Raw genomic sequence first — 18341 nt, 5'->3', positions numbered from 1 at the left:
GAGCTTGTATTTTTAAGCTGTTGCCTTTTTAATACAAGATGCAGGTTTTGCATGCTGATTGTGAGTCAGTAAGTAAAATAACATTAGGGAATCAGCCCTTGCAGTGAGTTAGAGCTGATTATTTCTTTTTTTGGTTAACATGGTTCAGGCCTTAGGCAAGGCAGCTTTATTTGTATAGCACATTTCAGCAACAGGGCAATTCAAAGTGCTTAACACAAAATCAGTTAAACAGATAAAACACAAGTCTCCTCAAAAACAAATCATAAAATAGACAAAACACAATTGTAATCTTGAGACTACCTTCACACTAATTAGTCAATGTTAGTTCTACCTTTTGTGATCACCCTCAGTGTCACTACCCTTCACAACTCTACTTTCATCTCCTTTGACTCTTCTACACACTAATTAAGGCAATTTAGTGTTGCCTTTCGTGTCTTGTTTCGACACTACACATTCACACTTTTTCTTTAAAGTGCTAACCTTCGAGTCTGTCTTTCTCTTATATTCTTTTAGACAAATTGCAGTAGTTGATCTCTTCTGGGTCAGATCCAGTTGGCATTCAAACATGCAACTGCGGGGTTAAAAAGGGAGTGAGTTAATTGAAAAAGGTCCTCAAATCTCAACCCATAGTTTTATAGGTCTGCTTCTCCAAACGTTTAATTACTTTGCCCATAAATGTGAATGTTTGATTTTTGAACAGAAGATATGGGTGTGTATCAAACAAGATTCTAAAGGTAAATTAACCTTCTAGAAGCAATACAAAAAAAAGACTTAAATGTAGGGTTAAAATAAACAACTTTGTTAGGATTTCCTGAGGGTGGTGCCAGAGTAAAGGTCTTTACAACCATTGAAATTAATCCTGATTACCATGCACTTAAACCCTCACGGCTAGTAGTTAAATCCCTTTTTTTTCAGTACGCAAAATGTAAACTGGCATCCTCCTTGAATTTAAATAATCCCACATTTGTCTGAGTCATGGTGGAAAATTGTACCAGGGGAATAGGTTTCAGATGTAACCTACTAAGGAGCAGCAGAGCAGGTGGATCAGCGAGCTGGGGCTCCATTGTGTTTCTGGTTTCTGGATTTAAATCCACTAGCTGATCCCTCTGCCTCCTGTGCGCCCTCGTCTCCTCCTTTTGCAGCTCCAAAAGCGTTTCTGGAAACCCGAACACCGCCAATATCTTTCACACTCAAATCTATCAGTCACTTAGACATGTAGCGCCACATCTTTTTCTGAAGTTTCGATGCAAGTTTTTGTGTACGCATCACATGGATTTTCTGAGTTTCATGACTTCTGGATCGAGTAGAGACAAGCTGCAGGTAGGACCAAAAACACTTCGAGTTTTTTTTTTTTACTTGCACCCGATGCGTAAAATAGGATGCTATGTGAAATGGAAAGTGAGGCGCAATAGGCAACATTTTCCTTTTTATTTAGATTTTTCTGTTTAAATATGGATTGTTTGAGTGTGTTGAAGCGTGATAAGCAGCCAATGCTTCGTTATTGAAGCATACCTCTATGTTTTAAATCGAAGCCTAATTTATTGCAATTCACCCGCATACACATAGGGGCAGTGTGTGCTTAACAGAAAAGACTTTGCAAGAGTTGACCAACTGAAGACAGATATTCTCACTGACGTAAACCCTGCTGCTGTGGTGTGAGAGTGGATGGAGTGTTGTGGAGACATGGGAACTAAAGAGTTAAAGCCAGTTCTCCCATTCAAACAACCAGTGACTGATGTAGCAGTGTTGTTCTTATTCTCTCATGGAAGCAGTCGCATGCCACCAGTCAGATGGAACTTGAAAAAAACTGACCCCTGGGTTCTTGGTTACCATGGGATGTGGCACCTCCGTTGCTACGGAGACACAAGGAAGAACAGTGGAGACAGGTAAATGTGTGTTCTTACACTTCAGTTTAGCTGGAATATGTTGACATTTTGGATGTTTTTCTCCTGAGGAAAGGTGTGAAGAAACACCAAATTAGAGTCTGCGGGTGTAGACCAGCTGAGCACAAGTGTTTCTGTATACTTATTGGAGTGCAATGTTTGTGTCCTTACAGATTTTCAGTTGCTTTTATTTTAAGATTTCACATATAACTCCTACATACAATCTGGTATTCACATCAATCCCATATATAGATCCTAGAAATATCTGTTGTCTTGTCCTCAGTCCAGATTTAAAACTAAACCAAAAAACTAGAGCTCAAACAAACAGTTGCTTGTATAATATATACATTATTATTAATACATTGTATAATATGTCATTTTGGACTCTTTGATGAGAATTTGGTCACACTTCTTTTTAAATTTCAAAGACTACTAATCAGTTAATTGATATCAATAAGAAAGTAAATGGCAAACTAATCGATTATCAAAAAATAATCATTAGTTGCACTTCTTTTTTTGCTCCCTTTTTGTCTCGATCTCTTCTGTGAAGCATTATGTAACATGCTCCCATTGTATTATTAGCAGATGTTTATTATGTACAGTACTATCATGGTTAGTATCTCAGTCACACTGTGTAGAATGAATCTGGTGGTAGTACATTCTGCTGTGATAGATCTTCCTCCGACTTGTTGCACACATCCCAGATGTTTGACAGATGGCGGTTTTCTTTCTTCACACTCTGTCTTTCTTAAATGAGTTCGGTTTCTCATGAAAGCTCTCTTAATTTGCTTAGTTTTCCAGTCCCACTGATAATCGTGACCTCCCCTGTGTCTTGTTATCCCTCTTTGTGCGTGTGCGTTGTCTTTAATTACCAGTTTCTCATGCTGAGTTGTAGTTTCTTCTTCTCACAGATGACGACACAGTTAAGACTCCCAGCCCAGCTCTGAGTAAGACCCTGCTCATCTCTGGAGATGTGTGTGTGTCTGTGTGTGTGTGTGTGTGTGTGATAAGAGTCTTGCATGCCATAATTTTGTATTGTACTGTGTGTATGTGGGTTCAGATAATCAGATATTTTTAATGAAGATGTCTCCCATGTGTACAAAATTTGAATATATAAAATTTAAAACAAACAGCTGGTGTTTTGTTCTAGCTATGAAGGCAGCGGTTTTGATCCAGCGATGGTACCGGCGCTACATGGCCCGTCTGGAGATGAGGCGCAGGTACACCTGGAACATCTTTCAGTCCATTGAATACGCCGGGGAACAGGACCAGCTCCAGGTGACTCTCAGCGCAGACCTTTCCTCAAAGTACACATGGATGCTAATTTTTAGAAGCATCAGAAAGCTTAAAACTTTTTGTTTTTTCTTTCCTCAGCTCTCCAGTTTCTTCACTTTCATGCTCGACAACTTCACTCAGCTGAATGGAAATGGACCAGGTTAGGAGCCCAAACACTTTTTTATCCACATCATTTTAAATAAGAGATAAGGTTTTGTGTATTGAAAACTCTGACTTCATCCTTGTTATTTGGAAATTTCTGGAGTAAAGCTGATTCTTATTTTGCCGTAAAACACATTTAGTAACAAGGATCATATGGATATGAATGAAGGACAATGTATTCTACTTTATTATTTTGCACTGTGTATGGAAAGCATTCACTCCTATTGTGTGTCTCTGACATACCGACACCTACATTTGTGAGGTTATTCTGCACCTTTAGGCTTTTTTAATATATTACTTTTAAAACCTTTGAGCATTTTTTAGGTTTATTTGAAGCTAATTTGCTATTATGTGAAACTGCATGATTAAAGAAGGATGATTTCTGACTAGTACATTACTTATCAGCGTTTAATGGTTGTGTAATATACATGCAGTAGTTGCATTTTTTTAACCTCCATCAATCTAACTCCTGTTTTGTTTCATGCCTCTGTGTTTTGGTCTACATTAGAAAATCTGTTGTGTATACCCTGTTGCTTAGCAACTACTGTGAATGTGGAGGCCAATGTGTTGGTGTGTTGCACTGATACAGCTGTGGCTTAAGTATGTATTGACCATCCGGCAAAAAGCATAATGCTTCATTGACGAGCTAATCCTTTGGTCAGCTCTTATTGCCTAACATCTACTGTGCATCCTCTACATGGGTTTTAAATTGAGTCAACATGGGGTATGCAAAGAGGCCAGACTTTTGCTGGCTGTATTTATTATATAAATACAATATCCCCACTATATAAATACTATATCACCATTGTATAAATACTATAACACATGTGTGTTTGTGTGTGTGCGCGATGGAATAGAGGGCATTTAAAAGACACTACAGGGAAAATAGACAAAAGACTTACAAAAGAAAATTGGGCCTGGAGGTAGATGTCTGTTCATGCCTTTGTTTGTTTGCATAAATTAGAGGTTTTAATTAGCATATCGGAGTGGTCTTTTATTCCAACCGTGAGCTCAGACAGAGCTGGATGTGATGCTGTGTCAACAGTTTTTATTATAGATAATTAAAATCTGTGTGTGGGTTTTTAGCTCAGTGGATAAACCCTTCATTTATTTTACCTACAAAAGAGTTTTACTTCATTCACGTTACTTAGAGAGACAATCTGATTGTCGTTCAGCAGTGGTGGAAGAAAGGGAAGTCCGGCATTCAATATTTTACCTAAATTAAAGCACAAAAGCATCAAAATATATACATATTATAGAGTACAAATAATCTATTTGTTTTTTATGTCTGGTTTTATTAATCTGAATCTGTGAAGTATGATGTGGATTAAAAAGTTAACAAGTTCCTTGTGAAATATTGTAATGACATCACCTAAGGCAATGTATCACATTTTGAACAACTAGAAGCGCAAATGGCTTTTTCCACATATTCAGTCACACTACCCAAAACATGTAAACAAACTTTGGTGTGTAAAACCTGTGGAGTTCCTATTTAATAGTTAAGTCCTTCATCAGGCCTGACAGAGATCCATGATGGATTAAAACAGTGCAGTCATTTAAGTGATTATGGGAGCATAAACCAGTGTGGGGAATTTAGTATTTTCTTTCAGTGATGGTTATACCTGAACTATCAGAGTTGGGCAATGACTGTATACTGTGAGCTGATATCAACTGATTGACTGTCAGTGCTTTTGCTATATGTATTTGCTTTTGCTTTTGCTATACTGTAACAGCTGTTATTCCAAGGTGACTACTTCTCCAATATGTCCTGCGGGTAATGTTGCCGATCAATGAGCAGGACTACCTTATGGCAATGATAGTGTGAAAGTCTGTTCTTAGCTCCTCACACTGTGTTTTCCAGACTTGATCTCCCAGCTGCTGGACCCGCTGCTGGACCCCTGGTTAGACAGAGAGACTTGCTACAACTTGATCTCTGTTCCAGAGTTGTACACTGGGCCCCGGCTCTCATTTCCTCTCTCAGTGTCTGATACGAATGCTCTCCTTAGTGCATTTAAGGAGCAGCAGGTACAGAATACTTTTGATTGGCATGGTTTAGATTTTGGGTGCCTTCTGGGACTTCATTGCTTTTCTTCCGTACAGTCTCTACATGCCAGATATGTTCTGCAGCTGCTGTACGAGACCAAAAAGCTCCTCAAACAGATGCCCAACATCACCCACTTGTCGACATCCTACACCAATGAGATCACTATATGTGGTGGGTGATCTTAGTTTCACTTGTTAATTCAAGATTCATAATTGTTTGTCACTTTTAAGTACACAACGAACGTTTCAGTCTGATCATTTTGCTTCTGCTTGTGCACCTGCTACATCACACAGCACAGTGAGGTGATGAATACATTAATGACCTGCTTCGCAGTTAAATAATCGCTGATGTCTGTAAATGTGTTTTAAATACAGTTTTCTGTATCTTAATGGCAGCGTTCCAAGAATGGAGGTCTTGTTTATTTGCACACTGATCAGGCACTTAACTCCTCTTCCACGGCTGCCTCCTCCTGCAGATTTGCATCTCATTAAACTCAAGAATACTTGTGACTAAAACAGAAAAGAAAACACTGTTTAGTAGGTTGAGGTGTTTTCACACCATTTAGGAATTCTAGACCTCCTCTGTAAACAGCAAGGGATCAATTAAGCCAGAAATAAGATACCAAATCATGCAGTGCTGTGATTTTCCTTTTGGAACAGGTGATCTGCATGGGCGGCTTGATGACTTACTTCTAATATTTTATAAGGTAAAGACATTTTTCTATGCAACAGTTGTCTTTAGAATCCTTTACTACCTGTTTTACAAGGAAATGTTGTTTTATGCGAATGCATCCAATTTTATGTAAATACAGTTAAGTTGATTGATTTTGCGGCATGTTCAGAATGGCCTTCCCTCTGCGGAGAAGCCATATGTGTTTAACGGGGACTTTGTGGACCGTGGGAAAAAGTCTATCGAAGTGGTCATCCTCCTGTTTGCCTACCTGCTGCTTTACCCCGACTACATGCACCTGAACCGAGGAAACCATGAAGACCACATAATGAACCTCAGGTTGGTCGAAAGAAGAAAACATTTATCCGTTTAGGTTAACCACAAACATGGGAACAGTAAAATTCAAATGTTTTTATATTGATGTTTCAGATATGGGTTCACCAAAGAAGTCATGCAGAAATACAAGGTACAGTCAGGTCCAGACACATGTCATCATGTCACAGCTCAGCTGCCCGTTCTGCAGGTTGCAGCATGTAACTGCTGACTGTCACAGCTGGTGGATCTGGCTCCATTAAAAATGTGGCTGACTGTGTGCAGGCTCATGGCCGTGAGATCCTCCAGCTGTTTCAGGACGTTTTCAGCCTTCTGCCTGTCGCAACAGTCATTGATGGAAAGATCCTGATTGTTCACGGAGGGATTTCAGATCAGACTGACCTGGACTTCCTCAGTACCATAGAGAGACATAAGGTCAGTGGAAACAAGCAGCCACCTTTTGTCCTCCAGTATGGGGCGCCGTTTGTAAAGCGACTCACGCTGAAAATAACAGCAACATTTTGTCACATTTAGCTTTAAATAATTTTTAAAAACTGATATGAAATTTTGAGGGTCACTTTCTTGCACATTTACAACAATATTTGTCAACTTGGAAATATTTTAGATAGATTTAGATTTAACATTTAGATTTAGATGTAACGTTAAGATTTAGATTTAGCATTTAGATTTAACATTTAGGTGTAACATTTAATATTTGGATTTAACTATTTAAAATTTGGATTTAACTATTTAAAATATTTCCAAGTGGACAAATATTGTTGTAAATGTGCAAAAAAAGTGACCCTCAAAATTTCGTACCAGTTTTTTAAACATTATTTAAAGCTAAATGTGACTAAATGTTGCTGTCATTTTCAGCGTGAGCCGCTTTACAAACGGCGCCCCACACTCCAGCTGTACTCTTTTAACAGCCATAATCAATGTTGGCCACTAGAGATTAGAAAAACATTTCTTTTCAAATGCTGAAAAATCACTGCCACAACACATCAATGTAGATATTCTGGCTAACTTTGGCTTTGTTCATATTCAGAAGGAACATTTGTTTATGTGTGTTTTCTTTATTCTTTTGAATGAATGGCCCAAGATCCAGAAAATGACCATTCAGCAGTCAAACAAATGAAAAATAAGAATGCATGCAACAGTATTTATAACAATGGATTGTAATTGAATGCACATGTTCTCATAAAAAAATGTTTATGTAATTTGAGAAAATGCAGCAAATTACTTCTGAAGTACAGGAAAACATAGGTGTAACAAAATATACAATTATTACACAAAGTATCACAAAGTAACTCCTAGAATGCAATAAATAATCTGGAATCTTTTTGTGAATGTATAATAGTTATTTATATTTTTAAGTTTGATTTTTTTATTTACCTTTTTAATTCACTTCCGATAAGAAGTAGTACTAAGTGCAGTTTTTAAGTCAAGTCAGTTTTTCCTGAAAGGGCTTAACAACATGCACAACATGCTGAACTTTACCCATCATCCTCAGACACTTGACATACGTCAATTTGAACTTCAATGTGGAAAAGAAATACTTTTGTCCACACTTTATTTCTCTTTTCTCTGCTCTTCCAGGTGAAATCTGCCCTGAGGTTTCCCAGACGCAGTGTGGAGCAGCTGGATATCGGCCAGTCCTGCAGACAGATGAAGAGACTGAGATCTGCAGCCTGCTCTCGTCCCAGCAGCAGTCGCAGCCACAGCAAGAACCAACGAACCCCCAACCAGAGGTGTGATAGCAGCCCTCAGACGCTAAAAGAACAAATGTACAATGTGACTTCTTGTTAAAAAAGTGCCATACCCTCACTTCTGCCCCTTTTCTACAGTAGAAATAGGCGATGCGGGCACAGGCGACAAGACAGTGCTGCCTCCACTTCATCATCCTCCTCATCATCGTCCTCCTCCTCTTCGCTCTGCTCTCCTCGAACTCCATCGGGCCTCTCCCCTCGTCCGTTCCCGTTTTCTCCCGGCATGCCTTGCGCTATCAATGACCTCCAAGTGCCTTTCCTGGACTCTCTGTCCTCGGTTCCCCCTCCTTCCCCTCCACAACATGATCGGGAATGGAAACAGGTCGGAGGAGTGGATTCAGTGGGAAACCATTATTCGACTATTGTCTTTTGTGTTTTATTCACCACTTGTATCTGCTTTCCGCTCTGCTGCAGATTGTGGATATATTGTGGAGTGACCCTAAAACCCAAAAAGGCTGCAGTCCCAACACGTTCAGAGGAGGAGGCTGCTACTTTGGCCCTGACGTCACCCAGAGACTGCTGCTCCAGCACGGACTCCAGCTGCTCATCAGATCCCATGAGTGCAAACAGGATGGATACGAGCTCTGTCATGGTGGACAGGTAGACGGGTTGCAACAAATCCATTGATATTGTACCAGCAATGTTTGAGTCTGGGGAAACAAATGCGTTTATATTTATTCTACAGGTGATCACCATTTTCTCAGCATCAAACTACTATGAGGAGGGAAGCAACCGTGGTGCCTACATCAAAGTGGGCCGAGATCTGGTTCCCCGCTTCTACCAGTACCAAGTCAGCCGCACAACACGCAAACTCACACTGACACAGAGGTACAGCAGCTGTCTGGTGTTTATTTATGTAATGTATGATGTGCATTTGTCTGTTTTAGATTGTTTTAGAAATTGGATAGCTTAGGGTTTTGGACTGCTGAGCGGTCAAAACAAGCATTTTGAATTTAGGCATTTAAGTGGGAAAGCTCACACTCAGTTAATGGCCTGTGTTTGCATGTGTGTCTGCAGAGTACGCGCTGCTGAAGGCTCTGCCCTCAAGGCCCTGAAGGAGAAGCTGTTCTCCCATCGCTCTGAGCTGCTGTCAGGCTTCCAGCAGTACGACCTGAATAATACCGGTGCGCTCTTTTCACTTACTTATTACAAGTATTTAACCGGGTTGACATGTAGTATAGTTGTTATATGTAAGCATATCTTTTTCAGGTAGTGTGTCAGTCAGTGAATGGGCTCAGGTGTTGGAGTCTGTGCTGAGACTGGATCTGCCCTGGAGGACACTTCGTCCACACTTAGCCCGTCTGGCATCAGATGGCAGTGTGGACTATCAGTCCTGCTTCGAGCATATGGAATCAGGGATTTTTCTGCCTCAGGTCAGAGAAGTGAGGGGTTGCTGTGCTTGAAGGGTATTTTGAGATCTTTGTATTTTAAGTTCATACACTTTCACGTTTCAGAGGGAAATGTTTTACTAGTTTTTAAATGTTTTAAATTTTTACTTTTTATTCCACTATATTCATTTAAGCCATGACAGTGGTCAATAGGTCTAGTCTCAGAAAGCAACAGAGGAAGGATACTTTTATAAAGCATGTGATAATGCATAAAATGAAATGGAGTGGAGCATTTAAATGAAGAAAAGTGAGATTTTAATATGCAATATGCACACCAATATGGGCACTCTGCCTGAGGATCAGCACCAAGTTTCAAATATGTTACAATCTAACTGTCAGCCCAAGTCTTTTTGTTCTCCCTTGTGATGCTGATACTTTTAGGATTATAGTACATATTCCACTCCTGCTTCTATCAAACACCGCTATCGTTTAGATGTCAACTGTTTTATTTTCCCCTTTCCTCTTTTTTAGGTGACTTCAAACTTGGCTGAAACTCTGTTCAGATACAGGACAGACATTGAGATAATATTCAACATTATAGACAAAGACCATTCAGGTAAAAAAAAAACTCTTTTAAAGACAGTATCCAAAATTCTAAATGTATTCCTTACAGTTCAGGATGTCAGAGTTTGTGTGTTGTTCAGGTTTGATCTCAGTCGAAGAGTTTCGTCACACCTGGCGCCTCTTCAGTGCCCACCTGGGGGTCGACATCGACGACAGAGCAATCGATGACCTGGCCCGAAGTATCGACTTCAACAAAGACGGCAGCATAGACTTCACTGAGTTCCTAGAGGCCTTCAGAGTGGTACACAAACTGGACAACAAGGATCAGCCACTCAACGGAAAGATGGATGGAGAGAAGTATTTGTGATAGGGAAGAATCTGAATACTACAGTGTGGAAGCCCTGCAAGATCAGCAGGAAGGAAGGAAATTAGGAAAAAGACAGAATAGTATTTCTTAAGTTGTTAAAGGAAAAATACAATGCACCTTTAAAGTATTGGTGCATCTTGTCATTTGTTTGTTTTGTTTTTAGCCACATTATCGGCATTGATGCACGCACGGCAATGCCGATCTGTAAGTTACATCCATCCAAACGAGTCTAAGACATTAATAGTCTCCAGAGGATAAGTCTGACAGACATTGGTGATCCTCTGACCTTTCATCTTGCACCGCCAGCAGGCCAGATTTCAGTACAGTGAAATTTCTCCACTTCGACCAGATGATTGATTCAGGCAAAGACCTTAATGATTTGCAGGCGATGAATCCTAATGAGACACCATTTGTTAAGCCGTCTCGGATTGAAACGGCTCGCACACGTTGGATGTATTGTCGTAAAATTTGGCATTATTTTAAAGGATTATGTCATGGTACATTTCTGCATTTATATATCCATTTTTTTTCAAAGCCCTTTACAATTTGCGGTTCACAAACTACCATGCAAGGTGCTGATCTGACCATTGGAAGCAATTTTGGGGCTCAGTATCTTGCCCAATTACACAAGATGGAGTCCTGGGAATAAAACACACTGAAAAATCACCAAGAACCTACTACAAGCTATAGGTAAGGTTTGATTTAGCACAGATGTGACCTCTGACAATAGATATACAGCAGGAGTAACAGTGTGATCTAGCACTGTAACCTACATGTCAGTAATGAAGTATTTCCCATAAGTATTACGTGTATTGATGCCTGAAGTATAAAAAGTAGAAACACACTGTAGCTAGAGTTAGAGTTTCAGCTTGTGTGTGCTCAGCTGTTTACCAAAAAGGAATAAATTGTCTCATTTTTTAACGAATTGTTGTGTTGCATGTTTTTACTAGTGTGTGTGTGTGTGTGTGTTCATATTCTACTTCACTCTGGCATCTATCTATATATCTTCTAACCCTAACTCTACCCACTATAATTACCAAACGGTGAGAGCTGTAAAACAGGCCCAGGCATCTTGTCAGCCTGAGTAATTATTGGTTTAGATTTTACTGAACAACTTTTGCAGTATGCACATACACACACACACTCTCTAGATGCATGGTTCCTACAGAAGTGAAGGTTGAGAGACAAACGGGTTTGTGGAGACTAATTATTGAACTGATTGATTTGGTGTTTTTGTTAAACTGCTTATGTCTGAGTGTCTGTATATTAAAGCGACACATTCAACTGTTGCTACTCACTTTAAATCAGGTAAAAACTGCATCTTCCCTGACACCTACTCATCCATCTGTCTTTGTGTATGCACCTTCTTACCCCTCCTTCCTACCATCTGTCCATCCTGTAGTAATCCCAGACCACATCTCCCAACCCCTCCCCTCAATCTCCAACCTCTCATATACTGCCCACTTTCACTCTCCAAGTACTTCTTTGTAGCCTCCAACCCCGTCTGGGAGTACAGATGGGGCTCTTGGCTGCACTGGTCGCTCTGCTCTGCATCTACACTCCAGGTACTTCTTCAAGTTCATTTTCTGACTTGTGTGTTGTTAAGAGTAAGCGGTATTTTCAGGTCACTGCTGACATTCACTGTGAAACTGTCCTACAGCGTGGGGAGATGATGGATGCAGCACATTTAGACACCTGGAGAATGGGCAGACGTTTTTTCGTTACAATGGACTGCTGGTGATCTTCCGCTGTCGTCCTGGCTACAAGCTCCATGGATACAAAACCAACAGCTGTGTGTCTGGGAAATGGTCCCGGGACACCCCAGTCTGTGTCGGTGAGGAGCTTCGTCTACAAGCATGTGCTGTAAACCTTTTTGTTTTAGGATTTCAGTTTCTGTTTTAGTCAGTTGATGCATTTCGAGGATATTTTTTTTGCTTCTGTTGCAGAGCACAGTAGAGTGTTGATAAGAAGAAAAAAAAAGGCAATAAGGGTCCCTTTCCATGATATTCTCCCCTTCTTTCAGGCTCTGGGTGCTCCAACCCAGGACAGCTTATTCACGGGACAAGCAGCATGAATGAGAATGGCTCCTGGACAGTGTTCAGCTGTGATAGTGGCTTTCGGCTACACGGGCCGTCAAGGTTATACTGTAAGGGCCTCACCTGGAACAGCACAAAGCCTGTATGCAAAGGTGAGCTTAAAAAACTCAACTTTCAAAGCTATAGTTTGACATTTTACAAAATACATTTATTTGCTCAGAGTTAGATGAAAAGATTGATACCTGTCTCAGGAATGGTGTCAATCTTCTTATCTATCTCTTGACCGAGTGAAGGAATTTATTTCCCAACTTTTCAAACTGTTTCTTTAACATTGATCTTGTACTAGCCACTGTCTTTGTATCACATCATGTTCATTCTCCCGCATTTATTGATTCCACAGCACAGCTGTGGGTAGAAGACAATTTATTACTGCAATGTAACTATAACTGTTACTACCTATTTTTTGTCATGTTTGAAAGTTGCTGTACAAATAGACTAGACCTCCTTAACTCATACCATTTGATATTTTTCCTCTTTTCTCCTTGTTAGAGTCTGACATGATGAGGTCAATCTCAGGTGTCAGTGTGCAAAACCCAAACAAACAGCAGAACCTCCAGGCTGCTGTGATTCTGAAGTCCCAGCAACAATCCCACTATGACACCCTCGCTAATACCGCGTCCAAACAAGTGAACCTCAAATTGGGCTTGCTGTCTCGCACGCCATCCCAAATGTCCAACAGGGAGATGATTAAAGTGACTGTCCACCTGCAACAGCATGTTCAGTTTCCCAATTTTAAAGTCAAAGATGGAGTCCAATCAACTCATCATGAGGAAACAGGAACTGGGAGGCATGACTTGGAGGCAGAAAAGGTGGATGAAGTTGCCTCTACATCACATCTGGGTACTACTGTCTCATCTGCCTTATCAATAGTGTCAGGAACAGATTATGTGCCAACTTCCCCACTCCACCACATGAAATCTGCACTTCCTGTGCCCGGTAGTGAAAAAGTATTCAAGTTTAGAGAACGTTTTACTTCCCAGGATGATGCAACTCCCTCTGTAGTAGTAATGGGCGCTTCACAAATTGCAGACGAAGACCAACAGGCTGAAACTGTCTTCCAGTATCCTCCTTTTTCTCAGCCTGGGTCTGTAGATAAAGAAGACTCCACCAAGACTTCAACAACTTTATCTTCTGTTAATTTAATTTTTGCCAGTTCTACCTCCCCTTCATCGCCTGCTTCCTCCTTACCAGCCCCTGTTCCATCTTATTCTGCATCAACTTCCTTAAGTTCCAGCTCCTCTCAGTCCAATATGAAAACACAGCTGCCTTATGGTCCTTCAAACACCTACACCACCAGTGAGCCAAGATCTCACCAGACTGAAAACCACAACGCCACCTTCAAACCACTTCTGCTGTCTCTGAACCTCAGCAGACGACCCATGTGCCCGTACCCGCCTGTGCCAGCTCACGGGACCTTCTACTTTCGTAACGTAGACAATCCAGGTCCCGGAGAGTACAGACATTACATACAGTATGCCTGCTACCCTGGCTATACGCTGGCTCATGGAGACATACACAGCTACTGCCAGCACGGGGGTGCCTGGAGCGGAATCACACCTGTTTGTCTGGGTAGGCGTTGTTGCTGCTTTAGAACTTTCTTTGATAAATTTGAGAATGCTGCTCACTGACAAGGAAAAGGAACGGTGTGCTGATGGGTAAAGAAAAGGGAAAGTGCAAGATGTTGATTTACCAATATACTGCCCAAAACTAGTCTTTACTGTTTCATTAAAGTATTGTTTATTGTTAATAGAAAGATGCTTTACTACTAGAATTTTGTTTTTCTATTTTTTTCTATTACTGCATGCAGAAACTGTCAGCTTACCAAGAGTAATTTGTTTTAAGTTTGACTTCACGTGATGTTTTAACGCCCTGTCAGGAATTAAATTCTGAAACACTGAGTAAATACATTCACAGTACATATGCAGTTTGCATGTAAAAAAAACAATCAATAAATGTACTAAGAGTGCATGCAAAAAAATATTATCAATTATCAATATTTTTAGTTTATGAATGTCTATGAAACAGTCCATATGATATATCTTGTTGGAACTGGGTGATAATTGTCACACTATTTGCCAATTTATTTTCCGTCGATGGATTAATTAACTAATTGTTTCTAGGCTTGTTTACTCAGTTTCAGTCGTTAATTTCAATCGAGCAGCGTCATGTCGGTGATCTGTTTTAAGGATAACAGCATTAGTAACTTTCTAAAATTCTGGATTGATAGAGCCAAAGATGAGTTACAGCCTCTTCTGCTGTCACAGATTCAAACTGGGTCATCTCCAGTTCTTTACCTCTCTCTGATAATGTTCCATTATCTTAAAATACCCTGAATGTCCGCTCATGTAAATGCTCAAATTAATTTCTCTTATTTTAACTTTTGAATTTGTTAATTCCCCCCAAATTAATACATCCTTATGTATTCCAGAGTTGACCCCTTGTTCAGTTAACAATGGTGGGTGTTCCCAGCTGTGCTCTCACTCCCAGCACTACAACCAGAGCTCCAACCAGACCCAGACCAGAACTCAATGCCACTGCAGAGCTGGATTCAATCTGCTGGATGACTGGCGGACGTGTCGAGGTGAGCATATTAATGTTCTTCTTTTTTTCTTGTAACATTCTTCCGGAATCCTCTGTGGACACCCACAGCGTGTCACAACACAGCGTGCACTGAGGCGTGTTACAGCACAGCAGGGAATCTCCTTCACATGTTATATGTGTTTGATGTTTCGTGGCTCACAGACAAGCATACAAGTGAGCTGTGAAATTTATGGCTGCACGATCACTGTGTAGCACTTAGAAGGTTGACATTTACTTTATATATCGTCTCTAGGTTACACGTGCCTGCTCACAGACAATCCATCATTCACAACAGCATCAGTTGATGGTGTTGATATTTTTTTTAACAGTATCATTATTAGTATGGACAGATAGTCCTGTCCAGTCATTGTGGTTTGACTGATTATAGTTTAGTTTTAGGCTGAAAATTCCACTGCAGTCAAACAAGGCTTGTAAACATTCCATCTGACAAAAGAAAGATGAGCATTTGTTTTGGCCCTTATTTCAAAAGATTTTTTTGACTAGTCTTTGTCCACATGTTCTACTGTATGTCGAGATTTCTCAAGTAAGTGTATGTACTGATTCAAGTATTGTACACATTTTTTTTTTTTTAAAGAAGAAAAAAAAGGTTATTTTCTAGATCGTAGGGCCACACAGGGAAAAAAACAGCTGATATACAAGTTTGCTGAGTCCATTCTACACATCCTTGTTTCCTGTCTCAGAAGAACAGGAAGTCAGAAAACATTTGCGTATGGTTTGGTCATTACTGACCAAAACAGCAAGCAAACATGGAGACACATCAGAAGCATGAGCGATGACCACCTTTCATCTGTTGCTCTGCTCATTCATCTCATTGCAGCCTGGATTGTGTGTATTTTTGTCAGATTGACTATACATAATAGTGTGTGTTCTATAAAATGAAACCATTGCAAGATATGTGTTCCTTATGTATGGAATACCTTTTGTTTGCATGCGTTTAGATTTAGATGAGTGTGTGGAGGGGCCGCACCCGTGTCCGCAGAAATGCATCAATACATTTGGTTCCTTCAAGTGCAGCTGTAATGACGGCTACAAACCAACTCATGAGCAGACCTCCTGCACAGGTGTGTGTGTGTGTGTGTGTGTGTGTGTGTGTGTGTGTTTGTGTGTGTTTGTGTGTGTCTGTGTGTACACACAGATTTGTGTCTGGTTATTTAATTTACATCTATGAACAAGAAGTATTTCTACATCACCCTTCATCTTTCCAGATGTGGATGAGTGCCTGCTGCCAGCAGCTGTAACAGGCTGTGTGTTCGGCTGTGTCAACACCCCCGGAAGCTTCTACTGTCAATGTCCTGTTGGCTACAGCCTTCAGACTGCTGAAGGCCACTGCCAAGGTTAGGAGACACTTGCTAAACATTACCGGAAACAGTCTCCCTCCTTCCAGTATTTCCTCTTTTTTATGTAGTCAAACATTTGGTCGCAAGGAAGGATTGTGGAAAAGGTGCACTGTGCCTACTTTGGCGTGTGTAAAAAAAACGTTCCTCGTACGTCACCACAAGGTTGAAAATGAAAAATGCATGTACTTCAGCATGGATGTCACCTTAACCTAAAATTCCTTTTCTAATCCAGATATAGATGAGTGTACTGTTAATCAGGGGCTCGGGCCATGTACGGAGCAGTGCCACAACTCCCCAGGATCCTACCAATGCGCATGCTCGTATGGGCACATCTTAGCCGGAAACGGGCACAGCTGCATCGCCGAGTGTCCACCTGGGTACAGGAAGGAACCAATAACAACAACAACACCTGAGAATCCAACTGCACAGACCTTCAGGGGGGGGTGTGTTGGTAAGACATGAAAACATAAAAGCTGAATGTGTACACCTCTATGTTTCTCCTAAAAACAAAACCCAACACTTTATACACTATAAACAAAACACAATAGCTTTCTTCAACGTGTCCACACAGATATAAATGAGTGTCAGGAAGCAACTTGTGAGTGGCAGTGTGTCAACCTGCCAGGCTCTCACCGCTGCATTTGCCCTAAAGGATACACACTCCACAGAGATGGCCGACGCTGCAAAGGTCAGTTGGGTCATGCACACTCATAATGACTTATATGTATATATAACTGGGGAAGCTTATATTTTATATTCATTGTAATTATCCATACTTTCCCTCCTTCTCCTCCAGACATTAATGAGTGCAATCGGAAGAATGGAGGGTGTTCCCACCTGTGTGTGAACCAAAAAGGTGGCTATAAATGTGCCTGCCCAGCCTCCCATCGCCTCTCCCCCTACAGCTGGAAGAAATGTGTACCAAGAACAACAACAAACCCTGCTGGCTAAATGTATCAGCTGCCTGTTCAAGTTGATTATGAGCAATTGATTTCAACTGGTTGTTCTTTAAAACTAGTCTATTTTCCTATTGATTCAGAAATGATGTAATTGAATTAGTTATTAAATTGTCCATTTAAATTGTTGTTTATAAATTGTGTATGTTGTATGTTTAGTTTGTGAATGAATAAACATAAATGTATTAATCATAATCAGCGTTTTTAGACACTGACATAACTAGACAATGGATTAAGAGATAGTTACCGTGGCTGCTATGTCTGACTTTCCAATCTAGCACTGCAGAAGTTTACAGTGATAAGGGACAGATTTGCCAACTGAAACTTGTATGGTAGTAATATGAAACAATGCAGCGTACTGATTTGGGCACTTAGATAAGTTTCTATTCAAAACTAAGAGAAAAGCCAAACATTTTTATAGCTGTTATCCTGCAGTGGGGTGCATCTTTCAAAGCATATATGTGATCTTCAGATGTTTGCTTTTTGCCCAGAGTGATTAAGACATTATAACATTATAATCTAATATTTATACAGTCCGATTACCTCTTCTTGTTCTTTGCTGATAATAGGTACAAAAAATAGCCTCCTTTATGCTTGTGATTTATTATAAATCCAGCTTAACTTGATACTTCTATCTCTTCACGATTGATCAGATTGTTTTCACATTGTCAATTAATACATTGTTATTTTGTGAAATTGATTTTCAGCCAATTTAATTTTTTATATTTTTTTTATTTAACGTTTATTTAACGTTATATAACCAAGTAAGCTGGTTGACAACAAATTCTCATTTGCAACAACCACCTGGCCAAAATGAATCAAATATAAATACTGAGTGTATTACAGAACCTGTATATAGTTTATGCAAATGACATGGTGCAAGAAACATTAAACAAATATGACAGCAGTGCAGGTAAGATTGCTATGCATTTCGGCATAAGAGACAATAAAGTGAACGTGTGCAATCTTGCATGTACT

At 40.2% G+C, this 18341-nt stretch overlaps 2 protein-coding genes across 3 annotated transcripts; both read left to right on the top strand.

The window, feature by feature from the left end:
- Positions 1 to 1767: 1767 nt before the first annotated feature.
- ppef1 (protein phosphatase, EF-hand calcium binding domain 1) lies at positions 1768 to 10438 on the top strand. The gene is made up of 18 exons (XM_034877847.1): positions 1768 to 1886; positions 2795 to 2830; positions 3034 to 3161; positions 3258 to 3318; positions 5182 to 5345; positions 5421 to 5535; positions 6024 to 6070; positions 6206 to 6372; positions 6463 to 6499; positions 6631 to 6780; positions 7945 to 8096; positions 8196 to 8436; positions 8529 to 8714; positions 8800 to 8942; positions 9132 to 9238; positions 9324 to 9487; positions 9974 to 10058; positions 10147 to 10438. Exons 1-18 carry the CDS (start codon positions 1832 to 1834, stop codon positions 10371 to 10373), a joined length of 2265 nt encoding a protein of 754 aa, XP_034733738.1. The 5' UTR covers positions 1768 to 1831; the 3' UTR covers positions 10374 to 10438.
- Positions 10439 to 11750: 1312 nt separating this feature from the next.
- LOC117949142 lies at positions 11751 to 17761 on the top strand. Of its 2 annotated transcripts, XM_034879186.1 has the most exons (10): positions 11751 to 11938; positions 12034 to 12207; positions 12397 to 12561; positions 12959 to 14038; positions 14898 to 15050; positions 16009 to 16131; positions 16276 to 16404; positions 16640 to 16858; positions 16979 to 17095; positions 17204 to 17761. In XM_034879186.1, the coding sequence occupies exons 1-10, from the start codon at positions 11890 to 11892 to the stop codon at positions 17356 to 17358; spliced, it is 2364 nt and encodes a 787-aa protein (XP_034735077.1). In that variant the 5' UTR covers positions 11751 to 11889; the 3' UTR covers positions 17359 to 17761. The 2 variants fall into 2 exon arrangements, with proteins under 2 accessions (XP_034735077.1, XP_034735082.1); XM_034879191.1 differs by lacking the exon at positions 16009 to 16131.
- The last annotated feature ends 580 nt before the right edge of the window (positions 17762 to 18341 follow it).

The sequence above is a fragment of the Etheostoma cragini genome, chromosome 1 (assembly GCF_013103735.1).
Source record: "Etheostoma cragini isolate CJK2018 chromosome 1, CSU_Ecrag_1.0, whole genome shotgun sequence".
Lineage (NCBI taxonomy): Eukaryota > Metazoa > Chordata > Actinopteri > Perciformes > Percidae > Etheostoma > Etheostoma cragini.
The sequence above is the reverse complement of the archived record's forward strand: the minus strand, read 5'-3'. Positions and strand labels throughout refer to the sequence as shown.

Excerpts from the sequence above, each read along its gene's own strand:
- ppef1 (XM_034877847.1), top strand. The coding sequence starts at position 1,832 with ATGGGATGTGGCACCTCCGTTGCTACGGAGACACAAGGAAGAACAGTG. Across the intron at positions 8,715-8,799 it reads AGCTCTGTCATGGTGGACAG|GTGATCACCATTTTCTCAGC; the intron begins GTAGACGGGTTG and ends TTTATTCTACAG. Across the intron at positions 10,059-10,146 it reads TATAGACAAAGACCATTCAG|GTTTGATCTCAGTCGAAGAG; the intron begins GTAAAAAAAAAA and ends TGTGTTGTTCAG.
- LOC117949142 (XM_034879186.1), top strand. The coding sequence starts at position 11,890 with ATGGGGCTCTTGGCTGCACTGGTCGCTCTGCTCTGCATCTACACTCCA. Across the intron at positions 15,051-16,008 it reads TGACTGGCGGACGTGTCGAG|ATTTAGATGAGTGTGTGGAG; the intron begins GTGAGCATATTA and ends GCATGCGTTTAG. Across the intron at positions 16,405-16,639 it reads TGCTGAAGGCCACTGCCAAG|ATATAGATGAGTGTACTGTT; the intron begins GTTAGGAGACAC and ends TTTCTAATCCAG.